The sequence below is a fragment of the Pan troglodytes genome, chromosome 5, assembly GCF_028858775.2.
Source record: "Pan troglodytes isolate AG18354 chromosome 5, NHGRI_mPanTro3-v2.0_pri, whole genome shotgun sequence".
NCBI classification, from domain to species: domain Eukaryota; kingdom Metazoa; phylum Chordata; class Mammalia; order Primates; family Hominidae; genus Pan; species Pan troglodytes.
The window spans coordinates 169859120-169877256 of NC_072403.2; the positions used below are offsets into that span (position 1 = coordinate 169859120).

The 18137-nt window shown below is 43.2% G+C and overlaps 1 protein-coding gene across 3 annotated transcripts in view; it reads left to right on the forward strand.

The window, feature by feature from the left end:
• The first annotated feature begins 310 nt into the window (after window positions 1–310).
• The window catches only part of SNX9 (sorting nexin 9), a 120444-nt gene continuing 102617 nt past the window's right edge, over window positions 311–18137 (forward strand). For 2 of the 3 annotated variants that reach the window (XM_009452308.5, XM_016956527.4), the window contains exon 1: window positions 374–649. In XM_009452308.5, coding sequence (XP_009450583.1) covers window positions 638–649 — 12 coding nt within the window. In that variant the 5' untranslated portion in view covers window positions 374–637. Of the gene's footprint in view, window positions 650–18137 lie in introns of all 3 variants that reach the window. The other variant, XM_001144722.7, reaches the window with a different exon arrangement.

The following is an 18137-nucleotide window of genomic DNA, read 5'->3' on the forward strand; positions in this document are numbered from 1 at the left end:
CGGGCGTCGAGAGTTCCTGCCGCCCCCTCCCGCCTCATGCACGGAAAGCGCCGAGCCACGGCGTGCGGCGCCGGCCGAGCGTGAACCGGAGTCGGGGTTCGGGTCCCCCGAGCGGCTCTGTGGGCCGCGGATCGCTTCCCTTGGGGCGGCCACGCAGGGTTGCGGGCCATGGCCTGGGGCGCCCGTCCGGACCCCGCCGCTGCGCGGGACGCCGCTCCCAGCCTCGACCAAGGGCGCCCGGGGGCGGCGGCGGCGGCGGTGACTGCCCGGGGCGGCGGCGCGGCGCGGCGCGGGGGCGGCCAGGAGGCGAGGAGGCCGGGCCGCGGCCGAGGGCCCAGGGCGCGCTTCCGCCGGGCGTCGCGCGCGCCGCGGTAAATGGGAGGCTCGGCCGACAGGGGCGGGGGCCGCGCAGCCGGGGACTTTCAGGAACTGCAGGAGCGGGCGGCGCGGGAGTAGCCGAGCGCCCAGCGGCTGGGCCTGAGCGTCGAGACTCGGGGCCGAGGCGGAGGAGCGGCCGCCGCGCCGGGGCCCAGCCGGAGCCGCCGCCCTCGCCCTTGCCTTTGCCTGCGCGGCTCAGAATCACCATCCGCGGCGCGGGAGACGAGCCGGCCGTCCCGGGCCGGGGGACCCGCCCGCCATGGCCACCAAGGTGAGGGGCGCGCGGCGCAGGCCGGGCCGGTCGCTCAGGCCCGCGGCGGCGCGGAGAGGGTCGGGGCCGGGGCCGCGGGGAGGGTCGGGGCCAGGGGTGGTCGAGGGGCCACTCCGCTTCCTCGGTGGAGTCCCCGGGCGGGTCCGCGGCCCAGCCAGTTCCTTCTGGGCATGGGTGCGGCGGGCAGTGCAGACAGACCGCCAGGATCGCACCGGGGGAGGGCGTCGGGTCTGGGCGCGGGTTGGGACCCCGGGCGCAGCGAGGTTTGGGAAGTTTGCACCTGAGCGTGGGCTGCGGCGGGCTCGCCGGGAGGGGCCGCGGGACGGAAACTTCCCGCAGCCCGGGGAGGCCCCCGAGGCGACTGGCGCTCTGTGGCGTCCGGCGTCCCCGCCGCCCCCACGTCCCCTCCCGCTGCCGCCTGGGGGACCCTCGCCCCCGCGGGGCGGGTGGGAGTCGAGACCTCGGCGGAGAGGACGCGGCGCTTCCCGTCCCGGCCTGCGGGGGCTCGCGGCCGGGGAGGGACCGAGGCTGGGACGCCCCGCGCCCCTTTGCCTTCGCTGCTGTTATTTTTTTCTTTTGTTTTGCTACCTTTTCATTGTGAATGGCATTGCCGGCATGAATAAAATATCAAGAGGGAAATGACTGTGCTTTCGATTACGTGTTTGCCTGAAAAAAGGCCCAGGCCCGAATTACGTGGTGGAACTTTGACTCCTGCTTGGTCATTGGCTAGGAGCGGTGGTTTGCTTGTTTTACGTTATTGTTTATGAAATTAGCAGTCACTCTTGGCTACCTGAATTTTCAAAAGCCACCCTCCCCCGCTCCTTTTCCTTGGGCGTTTTCAGTAGTTACTTGATGTAGAATAGTCACTGGGGAAGTCACGGTCACGGAAGGGAGGACTGGGGGAGGAGGCTGTATACCTGAGCCATTAACTGATCTGTGATACGCTGTGAGGAGTGGGTTTACTTTTGCACTTAGCTTTTGTAATGTCACTTTGTTAGCATCAGCACCCCTTTGTCTATTTGTTTTTGAGATCTCTGAGCTACTTTTGGGTTGCTAGAAACGTTATTTTTTATTTTTCGATAGGTGTTTGCTTTTTTTGTGGAGTGTTAAGGTAGAAAATGGTAAGAAATGTGAAATCTCTTTGAAAGATCAGCATTGCTTGACTTCGGTCTGCTAGATGTTGTGCTGTGGTAAATTTTGTGCTCTGAATCCATCTAGGTGCAGCGTTTGTAGAGAAATGGGGATTCTCCTCCAGGGAACCTGTTGCTGCTGTTACTGAAATAATTACCTTCTTGTTACTATATTATTGCCTGTGCTGTGCTTTGGTTTTATTAATGCGATAGAACTTGCCACCTTTTTAACGTATTAATTTTGTGTTGACCTTTTTAAAAATAAAACTTAGGCCAAGGATTTCTAAGGAAATTTGATTTTGAGGTTTGTTGCCAGACATTCCGGAAATTACCAGTTACACATCCTAGTACATGCTCATCTTGCAACCTTAAAAGCGGTTTATAGGCCGGGCGCGGTGGCTCACTCCCACCTGTAATTCCAGCACTTTGGGAGGCCGCGGTGGGTGGTTCACCTGAGGTCGGGAGCTCGAGACAAGCCTGGCCAATATGGTGAAACCCTGTCTCTACTAAAAATACAGAAATTAGCTGGGCGTGGTGGCGCGCGCCTGTAGCCCCAGCTGCTCTGGAGGCTGAGGCAGGAGAATCGCTTGAACCCGGGAGGCGGAGGTTGCAGTGATCCGAGATCGCGCCACTGCACTCCAGCCTGGGCGACAGAGCGAGACTCCGTTTGAAAAAAGAAAAGACGAGACTCCGTTTGAAAAAAGAGAAGACGGTTTATGACATAGAGATCTGTCTAGTGGTGGTCAGTGTGTTTTTACACTCTGGTCTACTGAGGCATGTTATCTGTACTGTCCTTTAAATGGAATGCAGTTTAGCAACTAGTGCAGGTATATGTAGTGAAATTTTTATTTCATAGTTAATCCTGAACTTAATTTTTTTCCAAAAAATCGAAAAGTGGTTCTTGTATATTAATCTTGAATTGCATGTGTCTTTGATTAAACACGAGCCTTAAAGCATGCGTAAGGACTTCCTACTTCGTTATCTACACCACTCCAAAGGCAAATTCCAGTAGTTCTGTTAGTTTCTTTCGGCTGCCTAATCACTGTTCCACATGGTGCTCATTTCCATGTTTACATTGTGACAAACCATTTCCATTTTAAGAAAAAGAAGAGCAACGAAGCAGTTATTAAAAGAAGACCCTTCCTTTGTTTTCTGACATGCTGGTGATTCTTGTGTCAAACCAAAGTCTCATTTTTTAATTGTTCCCAGAGAGTCAAGTTGGTGCTTTCCTCCCTTCCCCCATATACACACCCCTTCCCCACACCTGAGTAGTTGTGTTTTTTCTTTGTCTTCTTCAAGGGGTGGGGAGAATGTGCTTAGTAGTAATGACTAACTTTTAATTAAAATGTAGGCTCCAGTGGCACTCAGGCTGTTGCTGTAAGTATTAACTGATGAAAAGTAAATTCAGTATCTGGATATTTTAAGGGATGTCGATTTCCCTTTGAATTTATCAGAGACTTGGCTATAGTATCTTCAGGTACAATTTTCTTGTTTGTTCTTACGTATTAAGGATGTGGTTATCACTGAACTATTGGGATTTTTTAAAACTCCACTACTATATTTTACAATAAAAAAGGAAATTATCTTTTAGAAGAAGAACTTTAGTTTGACAGCCCTTCACTGCTAAAGAAAGTTAATCAGGGTCGGGCGCCGTGGCTCACGCCTGTAATCCTAGCACTTTGGGAGGCCGAGGCGGGCGGATCACGAGGTCAGGAGATCGAGACCATCCTGGCTAACACGGTGAAACTCCATCTATACTAAAAATACAAAAAAAATTAGCTGGGCGTGGTGGCGGGCGCCTGTAGTCCCAGCTACTCGGGAGGCTGAGGCAGGAGAATAGCGTGAACCCGGGAAGCAGAACTTGCAGTGAGCCGATTTTGCGCCACTGCACTCCAGCCTGGGTGACAGAGTGAGACTCCGTCTCAAGAAAAAAAAAAAAAAAAAAAAGGAAAGTTAATCAGTAACTGCACATTTTAAGGGGATTATCTGTTTTCTATTTCTAATCCTTACTCAGTAGAGTGCTGCATTCAGTTTAAGTGTATGCACTCAGTGCAATCAAGTCTTGTTTTACAAATATTAATACAAAAGCTGCAGAGCATTTTAGTCTTGACCTTTATGGGAAGCCTCCAAAGGTTATATTTCGACCCAGCCAAAATATAACCTATTTATATTATAGGTTATATATATATATGATATATAAATATATTATATTTTATATAATATATAAATATATATTATAGTTCATATATATATGATATATAAATATATAATACATTGTCAGTCATCCTGTTTTATTTAAAAGATCAAGTCCTGGAAAAGAAATGAAGAATTTTTTTTCAGTGTCTGTCAAAGGGGACATGAAGAAAATTGTTAGTGGAGGTTAATCCATATCTGTATAATTTAGCTGTAATTTCTACGTCAAAGTTAACCTTCAGTCACGAATTTGGATCCTTTTGTGCTTACATAGTCACCTTTAGGCTAACTATAACAAGATTCTAGGAGTTCTTGATGCTTTTTTTTTTTAACTCTTCGGTTCCAATACCTAAAGTTATACACATGTGTTACACAGCTTGTCTGGTTAAATTAAGTGGGTATGGAATGTTAAAAATAATGGTAGGGAATAAATGAATTACTTAAGACTTGTTTATTCCATGCATAGATTAGTGAGAACAATTCAGAAGGCATACTTTGTAGCCCCTCCAGAGCAGAAACTTCTTTATTTGAAGACTAGAATAGAAATATCTTTCTAACAGGTCTTAAGGATTAAAGTTGATTTTTATGGCTTTTAAAATGTTTGGAAAATGCTAACCATTTAACTTTGTATAACAGTAGTATTTTCTATGTGTCTTAAGTAGAGTGTTTGTGCAGTATCTGTATAGTCAAAGATAAGTTCTGTGACAGTAGAAAGATGAACAAGTCTCATTAAAGAAGGAATAGATTAGAAAGCATAAAAATGTTGCAGTTTTTCTACTGTGCCTTGTTTTTATATTGACCATCTGAAAATTAAATTATAGTTTTACTTTAATTGTCCACTTAAAACTTTGTAGCTTTGCAGTACTGCTGTTTCTTTTCTGGAATGCTGTTCTCCCTTGTCCTTCCCTAGATACTTTGTTTTTAGATGTTAAGTTTTTATGATTATGACTATTACTATTTTTTTTTTTTGGAGACAGGGTCTCGCTTTGTCATCCAGGCTGGAGTGCAGTGGCACGAACACAGCTCACGGCAGTCTCGACTTCCCTGGCTCAGGTGATCCTTCCACCTCAGTCTCCCAAGTAGCTGGGACTACAGGTGTGCACCACCATGCCCAGCTACTTTTTGTATTTTTTGTAGAGATGGGGTTTCACCATGTGTCCTGAGCTGAGGTGATCCTCCCTCCTCAGCCCCGCAAAGTATTGGGATTACAGGTTTGAGACACTACGCCTGGCCACATATTAGGTCTTAATGCGTCTAAGCATCACTTCCCCGGGAAAGCCTTTCCTGATGTCCCCGCCCCTGTTTCAGGGTCACGTTACACACCCCGACTGCCATTTTATATTTGTTTCTATAACTGATGGCTGTCTGCTTTGAATGCTGTCAGCCTCAAGAAGCTGAAACTGTTTGTGATCACTTTTGTATCTTCAATGACAAGTTTAAAAGAGCAAAAATATATTCTAGTGAGATAAGTGACTCGATTATTGAAGTAGAAAAGTATTAATCCCCAGCTGTAAGCTTTTGTTCTTTTAATCATGTGTTTTAGTGTATTTGTTAAAAGTGTATACAGGTACAACACAAAATTTACATCTGCAGCTTAGGTATTGGCAATTATATTTTTTAAAACATAATCAATTTTACTAATGATTACATGAGAAATTGCCTGATGTTTTAAGGCAGTTGGAACAAGCTTCATATTTCTGAGACTTTAAAGAGTTGTCTTTAACCTACGAGTTGTCAGAATTGTGTTTAATTTCCAAATGTATTGGGTTTTTCTCTTTCTTGTTGGTGATTTCTAACTTGATTGCATTGTGATCAGGGAGCCTAATTAAAATCAATACTGTACCTGGAAATTTGTTGAGGCTAACTTTATTCCCAGCATACAGTCAGCTTTTATGTTTCACCTGTGCACAAAAAGAGTATACATATTATTGATGTGTGTGTCTATTCTGTATGCTCTATGTCCACTAGACTTACTGTGCTGTTTATATCTCTATCCTCACTAATTGTGTTCCTCTACTTGATCTGTTGTATCTAACTGATCCTCTGTCTACTTGATGGTGATGCTAAAATGGTGAATTTAAAAATTTTCTCTACATTTACAATTAGTATTATTTTCTAGGTGAATTGAAGTTTTTATCATTATGAAGTGAACCTCTTTACCTCTGGTAATGCATTTTTTCTTAAAGACTATATTTCTAATGTTAATGTGATTTCACTAGCTTTTGGTAAATATTTCCCAGATATATAAAAGCCAATAGCTGAATTTTACCTTTTTATCCAGTCTGATCTTGGTGCCTGCCTGTACAGCATTGTGTTTACTGATATATTTGGATTTCTGTCTACCATCTTATAGATTGTAGGAGCCCACTCCCAACTTTGTGGAAGGTTTGTGTTATAAGTCTCTTTTTTCCAGTGGTTATCATAAGCATGTTAACATTAAAGTCTGAAATTACTTAATATCATTAGCCTTTTCCTGAATTACAAAAAGACATAAGGTTATTTAACTCCAGTCATCTCCCCCAATATGATCAATTATTGCCCAGTATTTTAGTTATATCTTTTTCACCACAAATTGAACATTATTTTTATACAGTTAAATGTTTTAGATCTAATCATATTGTACTGTGTCTTTGCTTACTATTTCTTCTTACATTTCAGTCTTTTCTTGAGATAATTTCCCTTCCATCTAAAATGAATTGGAATTTCCATTGAGAAGGTATGTTGTTGGTAAATCTCTTATATGTCTCTTAGGTATGAAAATTACCCTGGTCTTGAAAGAGTTCTAGGTTGACAGCATTTTCTCCTAGTACAATGAAGGTATTCTTCCTTTGTTTTCTACTGGCTTTGACATTTGCTGCTCGGAAGCCAGTTAGCTAATTATTGTTCCTTTGTCGGTGGTGTGACTCCTCACTGGCTGTTTTTAAGACTTTCTCAGTTTTAGTATTTTGCAGTTTGACTGTAGTGTGTCCATGTGTGGATTTTAGTTACACAGCTTGGGTTTCCTGGGTATCTTGGATCTGAGGACAGGTGCTACGTTAGTTCTAGAACAGCGCTGTTCAGTGTACTCTTTGTGATGATGTTCTACATCTGTGCCGTCCATATGGTAACTGCCTGCCTCTTGTGGCTAACAAGAACTTGAAATGTGGTTAGTGTGACTGAGGAACTGTGTTTAAATTTTAATTTCAGTAGCCACATGTGGCTAATGGCTACTTTATAAGTGAGTGCAGCTCTAGAAAATTCTCAGCGGTTATTCACGAAAATTGCCTTTTCTCCATTCTTTCTTTCTGGAACTCTAGTAACATGAAAAGGACCGATGGAAATCTAACTTCCCATCTGTCAACCTGTCATGTTTTCTTTGTGCTACATTCTGGATGATTTCGTTTGTTCTTACCTTCTGTTCACTATTCTTCCCTCAATCAGGCCAAATCTGCTCTTCTATTCATCCATTTAATTTTCAGTTTCGGTTATCTTCTATTTTTAGAAATTGTATTTGGTTCTATTTCAAATCTGCTTATCATTCATTATAGTTTCTGGTTCTTTGCTCATATTTTTAAGCTTCTCTTAAGCATGTCAAAACATTAATAGTTTTCCGTCCTAATCTCAGAAGTCTGATTCAGCCATCCGTTTCTGCACATTCTCACTCATGGTGCTTTGTTTTCTTGTGTGTTTTGTGATTTGATTTGATTTTTCCTTGAGTTGCTTGTTTTCCTTGGAACTTCCTCTGTGGGAATCCTATTACCTAGATTGAGGTTGTATCCTTCCAGGGAGGATTTGTGTGTGCTGATACCAGTCTCCTGGGGACATTACATCCTTGGAGTCACTATATCTTTAATTCCTGGCTTAATGTTTTCTCAGCCATACTGGGTAGAATAAATATGGACCTGGCATCTCAGGAGAAATTTTCCTCATTCCCACTACTCTGTATCAATGATGAGACATTTCCTTGCACACAGGTTTTCCTCTTTACCCTTATGCTGAGGTCCTTTTGGAGTCCCAGCTTGTAGCTTAATACAGGACACTTTGTGTGTTGCCTCCCCTGCCCCCACACAGTCCCCAGAGCACAGAGTCAGGCTCCCAGGTTTGTGGAGTCTCCCAGCAGGAAATCCTGCCTCAGCACATGTGTTCTCCCAGGGTTTCTGCTTTCACTTCCTTTGTGGCCTCTCCGGAGCCTTTCCTTTTGTGCTAACTCAGCAGTGTGTTTCAAAAGGTGTTTAGTTTGTATCTTTTGCTTTTAATATTTTATTCAGCACTTCAGTTGTTTCAGTCTGGCAGTGGCTCAGGTATTAGCTTGCTCTAGTTGCTGGAACAAAATCCAAGTCAGAGCATCTTTATAGCAGACTGTCAAGTGAAGGGAGTGGAATATGTGCATGAAAGTGTTAATCTGATCTTTGCAGAGGGAAAGGTCAAAAAGTTGTTAAGCATTTTGGTTGAAACCAAACCTTCAGTCAAGCTGTCAAACTGTGGGCATTTCAAAACTTTCCAATTGATATTTCTTTGTCATTTTTCTTTTGACTATTAAAAGCACATGATAGACTACTTACTAATTTCTAGGCATTGTAAATGCAGTGTTTGAGGATGCTATTCAGTCTGACTGAATTTTTCTAAGTTACTTGTAGTATCTGAAAATCGAGTCATATGGTATTATTACCCACAGGGACAGTACTCAGAAGTCACAGATTTGTGATTGTTCATTAAGTCAGACACTTAACTTTAGGGATAAATTAAAGAGGGGGAAATGCAGCTTCATTCTGTTGCCTATTACCCATTGTCATCCACAACTCATTCATTTGAACTTCAGATGTGCCAGGTCCTCTGGGATGTCAGTATGAAAGGCCTGTCCTTGTACTCAAAGGGCACAATGTCTTGAAGGAGGGCAGGCTGTCTGCAGGGGCACAGTGCAGGCTCCTGGCACAGTTCCTCAAGCCCAGAGGCTTTCAAAGGACCCAAGTCTTGAAATGTCTGTGTATTAGTCTGTTCTCATGCTGCTATGAAGAAATACCCGAGGCTAGGTAATTTATAAAGAAAAGAGATTTAAATGACTCACAGTTCCAAAGGGCTGGAGAGGCCTCAGGAAGCTTACAAATCCATGGTGGAAGGGGAAGCAAACATGTCCTTCTTCACATGGCAGCAGGAAGAAGTGCCGAGCAAAAGGGGGAAAACCCTTATAAAACCATCAGATCTTGTGAGAATTCATGAGAACAGCATGGGGGTAACTGCCCCCATGATTCAGTTACCCCCACCAAGTGCCTCCCACAACATGTGGGGATTATGGGAACTACAATTCAAGATGAGATCTGGGGAGACACAGCCAAACCATATCAGTCTGTTACTTAGTACTTTGAGTGAGTTTTAAACCTTACTCTGTCACTTCCGTTGCTTCAAAAATACTTCCATAGTACAGCTCCACAGTCTGCAAGTCCAGACTTTGCCTTGTCAGATCCCAGATATTCAGTTCAGCAGACATTTCAGTAGCTATTTTGTGCCACTTGGATGCTGGGAGTAAAGATTTGGATCCTCCCTAGGACAGTTGACATTCAGATATTAATGAATTGGTGTATTTAAAATGTGTGAGTTTAAATGTATTTCCTAATTTAAATTCACAGAAAAAGGCTTGAAAATTTAGACGTATGTATAAATAGTTGCCTATTGCATAGTGGCTGCACATAAGAATTTTTTTATGTTTTAGTTTGTTTTATAGTCTCAAGATTTTGAGTAATGAATATTTGCTGCTTTTGTAACAAGGAAAAAAAAGATTTTTTTTTTAAATTAAAAACTTACTGTCTTTAGGCCTCTAAAGCAGATTCCCAAACTTATATACCTTCTGTTAATTTGTTTCAAATTGTACTAGGTTGGAAAAATTTTTTAATGCTTACACATAGTAAGGGCACTTCAATAGAAGAATGCTAATGCATTCAGGATTACAAATATTATTTTGTAATTTTCTTAAGTATGGTACTTAAGGAAATTTTCTTCTTCCAGGGGAAAAAAAGAGTATGTTTTAAAAGTAACTTTAAAACATAACTGAAAACTTACTGAACAACTAGCGCTGAATCTGAAGGTGTTACAAATTGCTGTTTCATAAATACATTGGTAATTTTACCTGCCACCATGTGCCTTCTCCCTCAGGAGCTTAGAAGAGGCAGGGTGGCTAATTCTTTGTGGTTAGGCAGGGTTTCCAGCACTGCACTTCTCCTCCCACCTTCCTAAACCATGACTCAGATTTTAGAGTCAAGAGTTGAATAATATGATTTTACAGTTGTTTTGTTGATGCATCAGATTTACTTTGTCCCGTGACTTATCTACCAGTATTGCCGAACTGAACTGGGTCCATTTGCCCATGTAGTGGAAAGCCAAACACTGAAGCACCAGGTTTTTGTAGTGAGAGAGGCTTATTGCCAGACAGCTGAGCAAGGAGACAGGAGTTGGACTTAAGTCTGTCTCTCCACGCTGGGGGCTACGTCAGGTTTTGTACTTAGAAGGTAATGAGGCATGATCTGATTGGATCTTGCAGTGGGGTGATGCTGGAGGCATAATCTGACTGGACCCTGCCATGGGGTGACACCAGGGCTTGATCTGATCGGATTTTGGATCCTGCCATGTGGTGTCCACTGTTTTGTTTTTTTTTTTTTCATCTTCTTTTTTTTTTTTCTTTTTTTTTTGAGTCAGGGTCTCTCTTCTGTTGCCCAGGCTGAAGTGCAGTGGTGCAACCTCCACTGACTGCAGCTCAACCTCCTGGGCTCCAGCGATCCTCTCACCTCAACATCCTGAGTAAGCTGACACCACAAAGTGCGTGCCAGCACACCTGGCTAATTTAAAAGAATTTTTTTTTTTTTTGTAGAGACGGGGTCTCAGTCTGTTCCTCAGGCTGGAGTGCAGTGGCATGATAATAACTCACTGCAGCCTTGAACTCCTGGGCTTAAGTGATTCTCCCACCTCAGCCTCACAAGTAGCTTGGACTACAGCCGTGTGCCACCCCCCCGGCCAATTTTTAAAATTTTTTTTTCTTTAGTAGAATTGAGGTCTCGCCATGTTCGCCAGGTTGGTCTCAAACTCCTAGGCTCAAACGATCCTCCTGCGTCAGCCTCCCAAAGTATTGTGATTACAGCCTCCCAAACTGTTAGTGTCCACTTCTTAATTCAGTGCTCATTCCTCATGCCCATTCCATTCCAAGTGCCCATCTGAGCACGTGGGTTCTATCCATGGCTGCACACTTAGTTTTGGGCATGCTCTGGTGATGTGACGTTCAACCTGGAGGTCCATGCCAACTGAAAAGCAGCTCATAACTTTGTTACATAAAAGTTGAACCAGATTAGTCTGATGCAATTCCAACAGTATGTAAAGCGTATTGAATGTCCTTGCAACCCCTAAAAACTCCAAAACCCTAGGAAATCAATACCCGTTAGGTTACTGAGATCTGTGGTTACAATAGGTTGAGCTGTCTGAATCATCTAAAGCCAAGATGATACCAAAAAGTATAGAGATTTTAAATTTAATTTTATTTTTGAGACAGAGTCTTACTTTGTCACCCAGGCTGGAGTGCAGTGGTGTGATCTCAGCTCACTGCAACCTCCACCTCCTGGGTTCAAGCAGTTCTCCTGCCTCAGCCTCCCAGGTAGCTGGGATTACAGATGTGTGCCACCACGCTCAGCTAATTTCTGTATTTTTAGTAGAGATGGGGTTTCACCATATTGGCCAGCCCAGTTTCAAACTCCTGACACCAAGTGATCCACCTGCCTCGGCCCCTCAAAGTGCTGGGATTACAGGCGTGAGTCACCATGCCCAGCCAAGATTTTTAAAATATTCTAATATTTACTTCTATTAGAGTTCAATTACTATATAATGACCAAAAGCAAAGTTTTCAGCCTTTAAAAACCCATTCCCCTTCTTTTTTTTTTTTTTTTTTTTTAAATAGAGTCTTGCTCTGTTGCCCAGGCTGGAGTCCAGTGGTGCAAACATGGCTCACTGAAGCCTTGAACTCCCACGCTGAAGCAATCCTCCTGCCTCAGCCTCTTGAGTATCTGTGATATGGTTAGGCTTCATGTCCCCACCCAAATCTCATCTTGAATTGTAATCGCTGTAATCTCCAGGTGTCACAGGAGGGACCAGGTGGAGGTAATTGAATCATGGGGTCGATTTCCCCCATGCTGACTGAGCTGATGGTTTTATAAGGGGTTCTTCCACCTTCACTCGGTACTTCTCCTTCCTGCCACCTTGTGAAGAAGGTGCCTTGCTTCCCCTTCACTTTCCATCGTGGTTCATGAGGCCTCCCTAGCCATGCTGAACTGTGAGTCAATTAAACCTCTTTCCTGTATAAATTACCCAGTCTTGGGCAGTTCTTTATAGCCGTGTGAAAACAGACTAATACATTCTGGGACCACAGGCATACACCACCATGCCTAGCCATTTATTTTTTATTTTGGTTGAGAAGGGTCTCTCTCTGTTGCTCAGGGTGGAGTGCCGTGGCGTGATCTGGGCTCACAGCAGCAGCCTCGACCTCCCAGGCACAAGCAATCCTTCTGCCTCAGCCTCCCAAGTAGCTGGGACTACAGGCATATGCCACCAGAGCCAGCTAATATTTAATTTTTTGTTTGTTTGTTTGTTTATTTGTAGAGACAGGGTCTCTCTATGTGCCCAGGCTGATCTTGAACTTCTGGGCTCAAACATTCCTCCTGCCTCAGCCTCCCAAAGTGCTGGGATTATAGCCATTACCCTTTTTGATAAGTGGAAACATCTTGTGCGTGTTCTGGAGTTTTCATTATGAAAGTGATAGATAGTGATTCTCTAAAATGCTACAATTATTAAATTTTTTTCTCAAACTCCCCTCTTCTCTGATTCATTAGGACTCTCTGCTATACAGAAAGATATGGCAATGGTAATAAGCTTCCATCTGAGAGAGAAATTGAACTCTTGCTAAAGTGATGATATTTCCTAAGGATTAGGAATTAATGGTAGAGCTGTGGTACTCTAACTAGCTGTATCACAGTCACCAACCCGGGGAGCTTGTTAAATCACACAGAGTTTCTGATTCAGGAGGTCTGGGGTGGGGCTGAGAACACACATTTCTTTCTTTCTTTTTTTTTTTTTTTTTTTTTGATACAGAGTCTCACTCTCGCCCAGGCTGGAGTGCAGTGGCGCGATCTCAGCTCACTGCAAATTCCGCCTCCCAGGTTCACGCCATTCTCCTGCCTCAGCCTCCCAAGTAGCTGGGACTACAGGCACCCACTACCATGCCTGGCTAATTTTTTTGTATTTTTAGTAGAGACGGGGTTTCACCATGTTAGCCCGGATGGTCTCGATCTCCTGACCTCGTGATCCGCCCACCTTGTCCTCCCAAAGTGCTGGGATTACAGGCGTGAGCCACCGCGCCCGGCCGAGAACACACATTTCTACCAGTTCCCAGGTGATGCTGATGCTGCTGGTCTAGGGACCTAACTTCCAGAACCACTATTGTGAGGGATGGAAAAATAAAAGAAAGAACTTGGATTCTGTCCTTGGTTGGTCCCTAAGATCTGTGAGGCTGTAAATTGGGTGGCTGCACTAGCATGCCGTGTGCAGTGAACACTTGTGTCTTGCTTAAAGGATTATTTTATCTAACTGGGTTCATATGATGCAGAAAATCACAGATCGGTAAAATATTCTCAGAAGCTATTTAGTTTCTCGCCAACTTGTAGTGTTGTCAGTAACTTTTCAGTTCTTTTGATTGATCGTTGGTATTATATGCAAAATGTCTCAACACTGTTACAATCTCACATTACCATGGAGGCTGGTTACTACTCTTCCTATTGCCTTTTAAGTTAGCCAGAAAACATGCGATACAGTTTTGTGTGTTATTAAAACAGTAATCAGTCCAGATTTATTTGCATTGTATAATATGTTCCTACCGTGATTATATAATGAAAATAACTTTTAATTCACTAGGAGAGAAGAATCCTGTTCTTAAATTACTTATAAGTCAGATAATACATGCCTTTGTGTAAATCCAGTTTTTAATGTTATTTGTGTGGTAAGTACCCATACCTAATTTTGATGAATTTGAATTTCAGCGGCTTCATTTTTCCTGTTTGCCCACTTAGAAGCTTTAAGGAAGTAAAGAAGCAAATGTTTGTCAAAGCTAGAAAAAAGAATGTATGTAGTCCCCAAACTAGGTAAATCTACCTCTGAATAATCAAATCCACCCATGTATTATTATAGGGCCCATATGCATGAAGGCATGGGCATGCTGTCTGTGTTCATATGACCTGTCTCTGCAGTCAGTAAGAAGTAATGGGTGTCTAAATAAGAGAAGGGCAGCAGATCGTGAAGCCGTCGTTGGCATTTAAACAAGGTGGCAACTGAACTGCACTGTTCAGTTTCTTGTGGGATCCGTGAACAGCATATGCTGTACCATTAATTATGGAAGGAATACATGTAATTGTTGGCTGTGGTTAACATTAGAATATAATTATGCATGAACATCAAGGGATATTGACAGAAATATTCAGTATGCTACATTGCTTCCAAAAATCAAATTTTGTTGTTTTTTTTGAGACAGAACCTCACCCTGTTGCCCAGGCTGGAGTACAGTAGCAGCTCACTGCAGCCCCAATTTCCCGGGCTCGAACAATCCTTCCACCTCAGCCTCCCAAGTAGCTGGGACTACAGGCATGCATCACCATGCCTGGCTAATTTTTGTATTTTTTATAGAGATGGTGTTTTGCCATGTTGCCCAGGCTGGTCTTGAACTCCTGGGCTCAAGCAGTCTGCCCACCTCAGCCTCCCAAAGTGCTAGGGTTACTGGCATGAACCACTGTGCTCGACCAATAATTTTTTTTTTTTATTCAACAGTCTCTCTCCAGAATTTATACTGTAAGTGAAAATGCATGTATATTTTTCTATCCAGAGAATTTACAGTCTAATGGAGAACACAGACACTTAGATATCTTCAATTAGGTGTACGGTTGCTATGGTAAAAGTATGTATACATAGTGTACAGCGAGATAGCTCAGTATTTGGAGTCAGAAATGAGACCCTCTGACCTGTTTCCCTCCATTTAGCCATTGGAAACTTAAGAGTAAAAATAAATGTATATCAATAAAGAGCCATAGTGTGAAAATTTTATGTAGAAGTGCTAAATATTCTGACATTATGTTATTCATGATGTAGAAGAGGATCATTTCTCTAGTCTAGGGAATGGTGTTAAATACTTGAAGGCATGTTTAGTTTGAGGTCTCATTTAAAGAGCTCCTATTTTAGTGACTGACCTTGCAGGACAGAAAGTACATTTTAGAGAAGTGTAAATGTCCACTTTCCCTGGTTGTACTCTAAAATTTTATCTGGCACTGGTTAAACTAAGCCACTCTTAGGAACCAGTGAACATTCGAGGCAAGTAGTCTGTGCCCAGGCTTGTTCTAAATCCTTTGTGGCTGAGGACATAGCGTCTTGGAATGGTTAAAATGGATCTGCTCCTTTTGATTTCCAGGTAAGCTGTTGTTTGATGCGTTTTGTTTACCTGGTTTGCAATACCCAGAGCTTATTTTAGAGAAGGGATTCCCAGCTGGTGAATTGTCAGGGGATCTTTAACTCTTTAAAATGTATATCGATTCGGTTAATAAAATACAGGTTTACTTAAAAACACTGGACTTCATAGTACCTTTTTGGTGTTAGGTATCAATGAATTGTCCTTGTGTATAATTACTGTTATATGTGTGTGGGGATGTATATATGTAATGAATTAATGTTGAGGTCATTGGCATTCCTCTGTGATTCATTATAGCTGTTACATAAAAGCCTATTTCCCCTATTAGTGTTTTGTTTCTCTTGAATTTTATATTTAGAATAAAAGAGAAATTATGTCTTTTATTAGAGATGCAATGAATGAATAAAATTAGTTCTACCTGATTATGAAGCATATGTATTTTCATGTAATGGTGGTATAGCATAGAGATTAGGAGCCTGGGTTCAAATCCCAGTCCAGTTATTAATACATTACTTTGAAAAGTTACTTACTGCTTCACTTTCCTTATCTGTAAAATACAAATAATTGAATGGATTCAGGTGTGAATTCCATTGCACAGTCCAAGTGGGGGGAAAATTATAATTTTGCTTTTCTGTAATAATTTACAACAAATTACATCCCCATCCTGCTGGGGAAGCAGACCTATAATATTTTAGTTCCCAGGCCACCGCCTCTTGCCCAGGGTGAAGCATAATTTGAGGGTGGGGATGGTAACCTAGTGCCATGGCCTTGAAGGTGTGACCCCATCTTGCCCTCCAGTCTCCTCTTTAGGCCTTTCCTCCTGCCCCTCAGTTTAGTAGCTCTCTCCACTACTTCCTTGCTGTGCTGCTTGAGGACATGGTAACCACCTTGCTGGTTGTGCGCAGTATTGGGGCATGAATCTCTGCAAAGGTCAGACCTTTCTGTCTTAATGTGATACATAGCTGTTTGGATTCTCCTATCCCCTCCGGTTGTTTCATGGTTTCACTAGGGTTCTGAAAGCTGGTGAAAAAAAACAAGAAAGCCTCACTGGGAAGGTGACACTCAGGTAGAGATCTGAGGGAAGGTGGGGGTGTCTTCGGATCTCGGGAAAGAGCAGACCCTCAGGCTGGTGCTTGGGGTGTCTTCGGATCTCGGGAAAGAGCAGACCCTCAGGCTGGTGCTTGCACAGTGAGGCCGGAGCTGAGGGAGCTCAGGGAAGAGGCGCTGCTCCCCAGGCTGAGGCCCAGGCGACCACGGGGACTTTGACATTTATTTGGCAATAAAACCATTGGAGGGTTTTCAACACACCCAAAATGACTGACTTTTACAATTAATTCTTTCTTTCTTTCTTCCTTTCCTTTCCTTTCCTTTCCTTTCTTTCCTTTCCTTCCTTCCTTCTCCCTTCTCTCTCTCTCTCTTTCTCTTTCTTTCTTCTTTCTTTTTTAAAGAGTTGAGCTTGCCTTTATTACCCAAAGCTAACTGCAGGAGTTAACAGTCAGTTTGCTTTGATACTGGATTTAAGCCTTATTTTATCCCTTCTTAAAACTTAATTGATTGTATCTTTTTAAAGCCACACTAGGAAAATCCTGTGCTCCATTTAAGTCAATCAGTAAGAGAGCTTCAGAAGGATTGACACAGTATCCTTCTCTATATGAGGAATACCCCAGTCAAATCAGCTGGGAGAAAAAACTTTGTAAAGAAATTTTTAAAAACCTCTATTATTTTGCATTCGAGATTTTGTCTGATAGAAAATTTCAGATTATGTTTCCTGGATATACTGAAAGTGAATACAAACGGCTCATCAGACCATTTGGCTGTTACCGTTATGCTGTTCACTCGACTGGTGGCCACATAGACATAAGCAAAGTACTTGCAGACTGCTGGATTTCTGACTGATGAAACCATTTCTGATCAGCGACTCACTGCATTTCTCTTCCGATGAGGGTCACTGTTTGCAGGGTGTCTAGTATAAACTTCCTGAAGCCCCAGCAGTCTTGAGAGCAGCAGTAGAAGAAAGCAGCTGGAACCCTGAGAACTGGGACAGAATGCTGTTATGGGCTAAGAAGAAGTGGCATCATCTTGGCTTAGAATTTGGAGATTCAATTAATCTTTATTCTTTCATGGTTCCATTAAGTGATTATTTTTAATATGAATTATATCACTGGAATTTCATATTAGTCGTGCTGAAAAATTCCACATCTGTGTGTTTTAATTTAGGGTCTTCAAGATGAAGGGCATCCCCCAATGATTAGGAGAGGCACAAGATAGAAATACAGATTTTATTACCTACAGGCCCTGGGAGTACACAGCAATCCTGGAGGTCACACACAGGATGGTCAGGGAGCTTGAAGGTCAGGAATTGTGAAGGGAGAGAGAGAGAGATTGAGACCTACCTAGAGACCCATGGACCTTCATGGGGTCCAAACAGGTTTCCCCCAGGGAGGTTTAATTGGTTCCAGGAGGTCACACTGTGACTGCACAGCCCATGTGGGGTGTGGGGATCGGGGCCAGTGAAGTAGGCTGTGTGTAGCTTTCCCATGGGGAGGTGGTTGCCAGGAGGAAGTTGTCTAAGGCAAGTATCTGTATTACTCATGTTGAGGAACTGGGAGGAGGTGTAGAACTGCACCCTCTGCCATGTCCAGGGTGACAGAGCCCTGCTTCTGCTATGACAAGGTCCCACTTATCTTCAAAGTGCATGCTGAGGCAACAT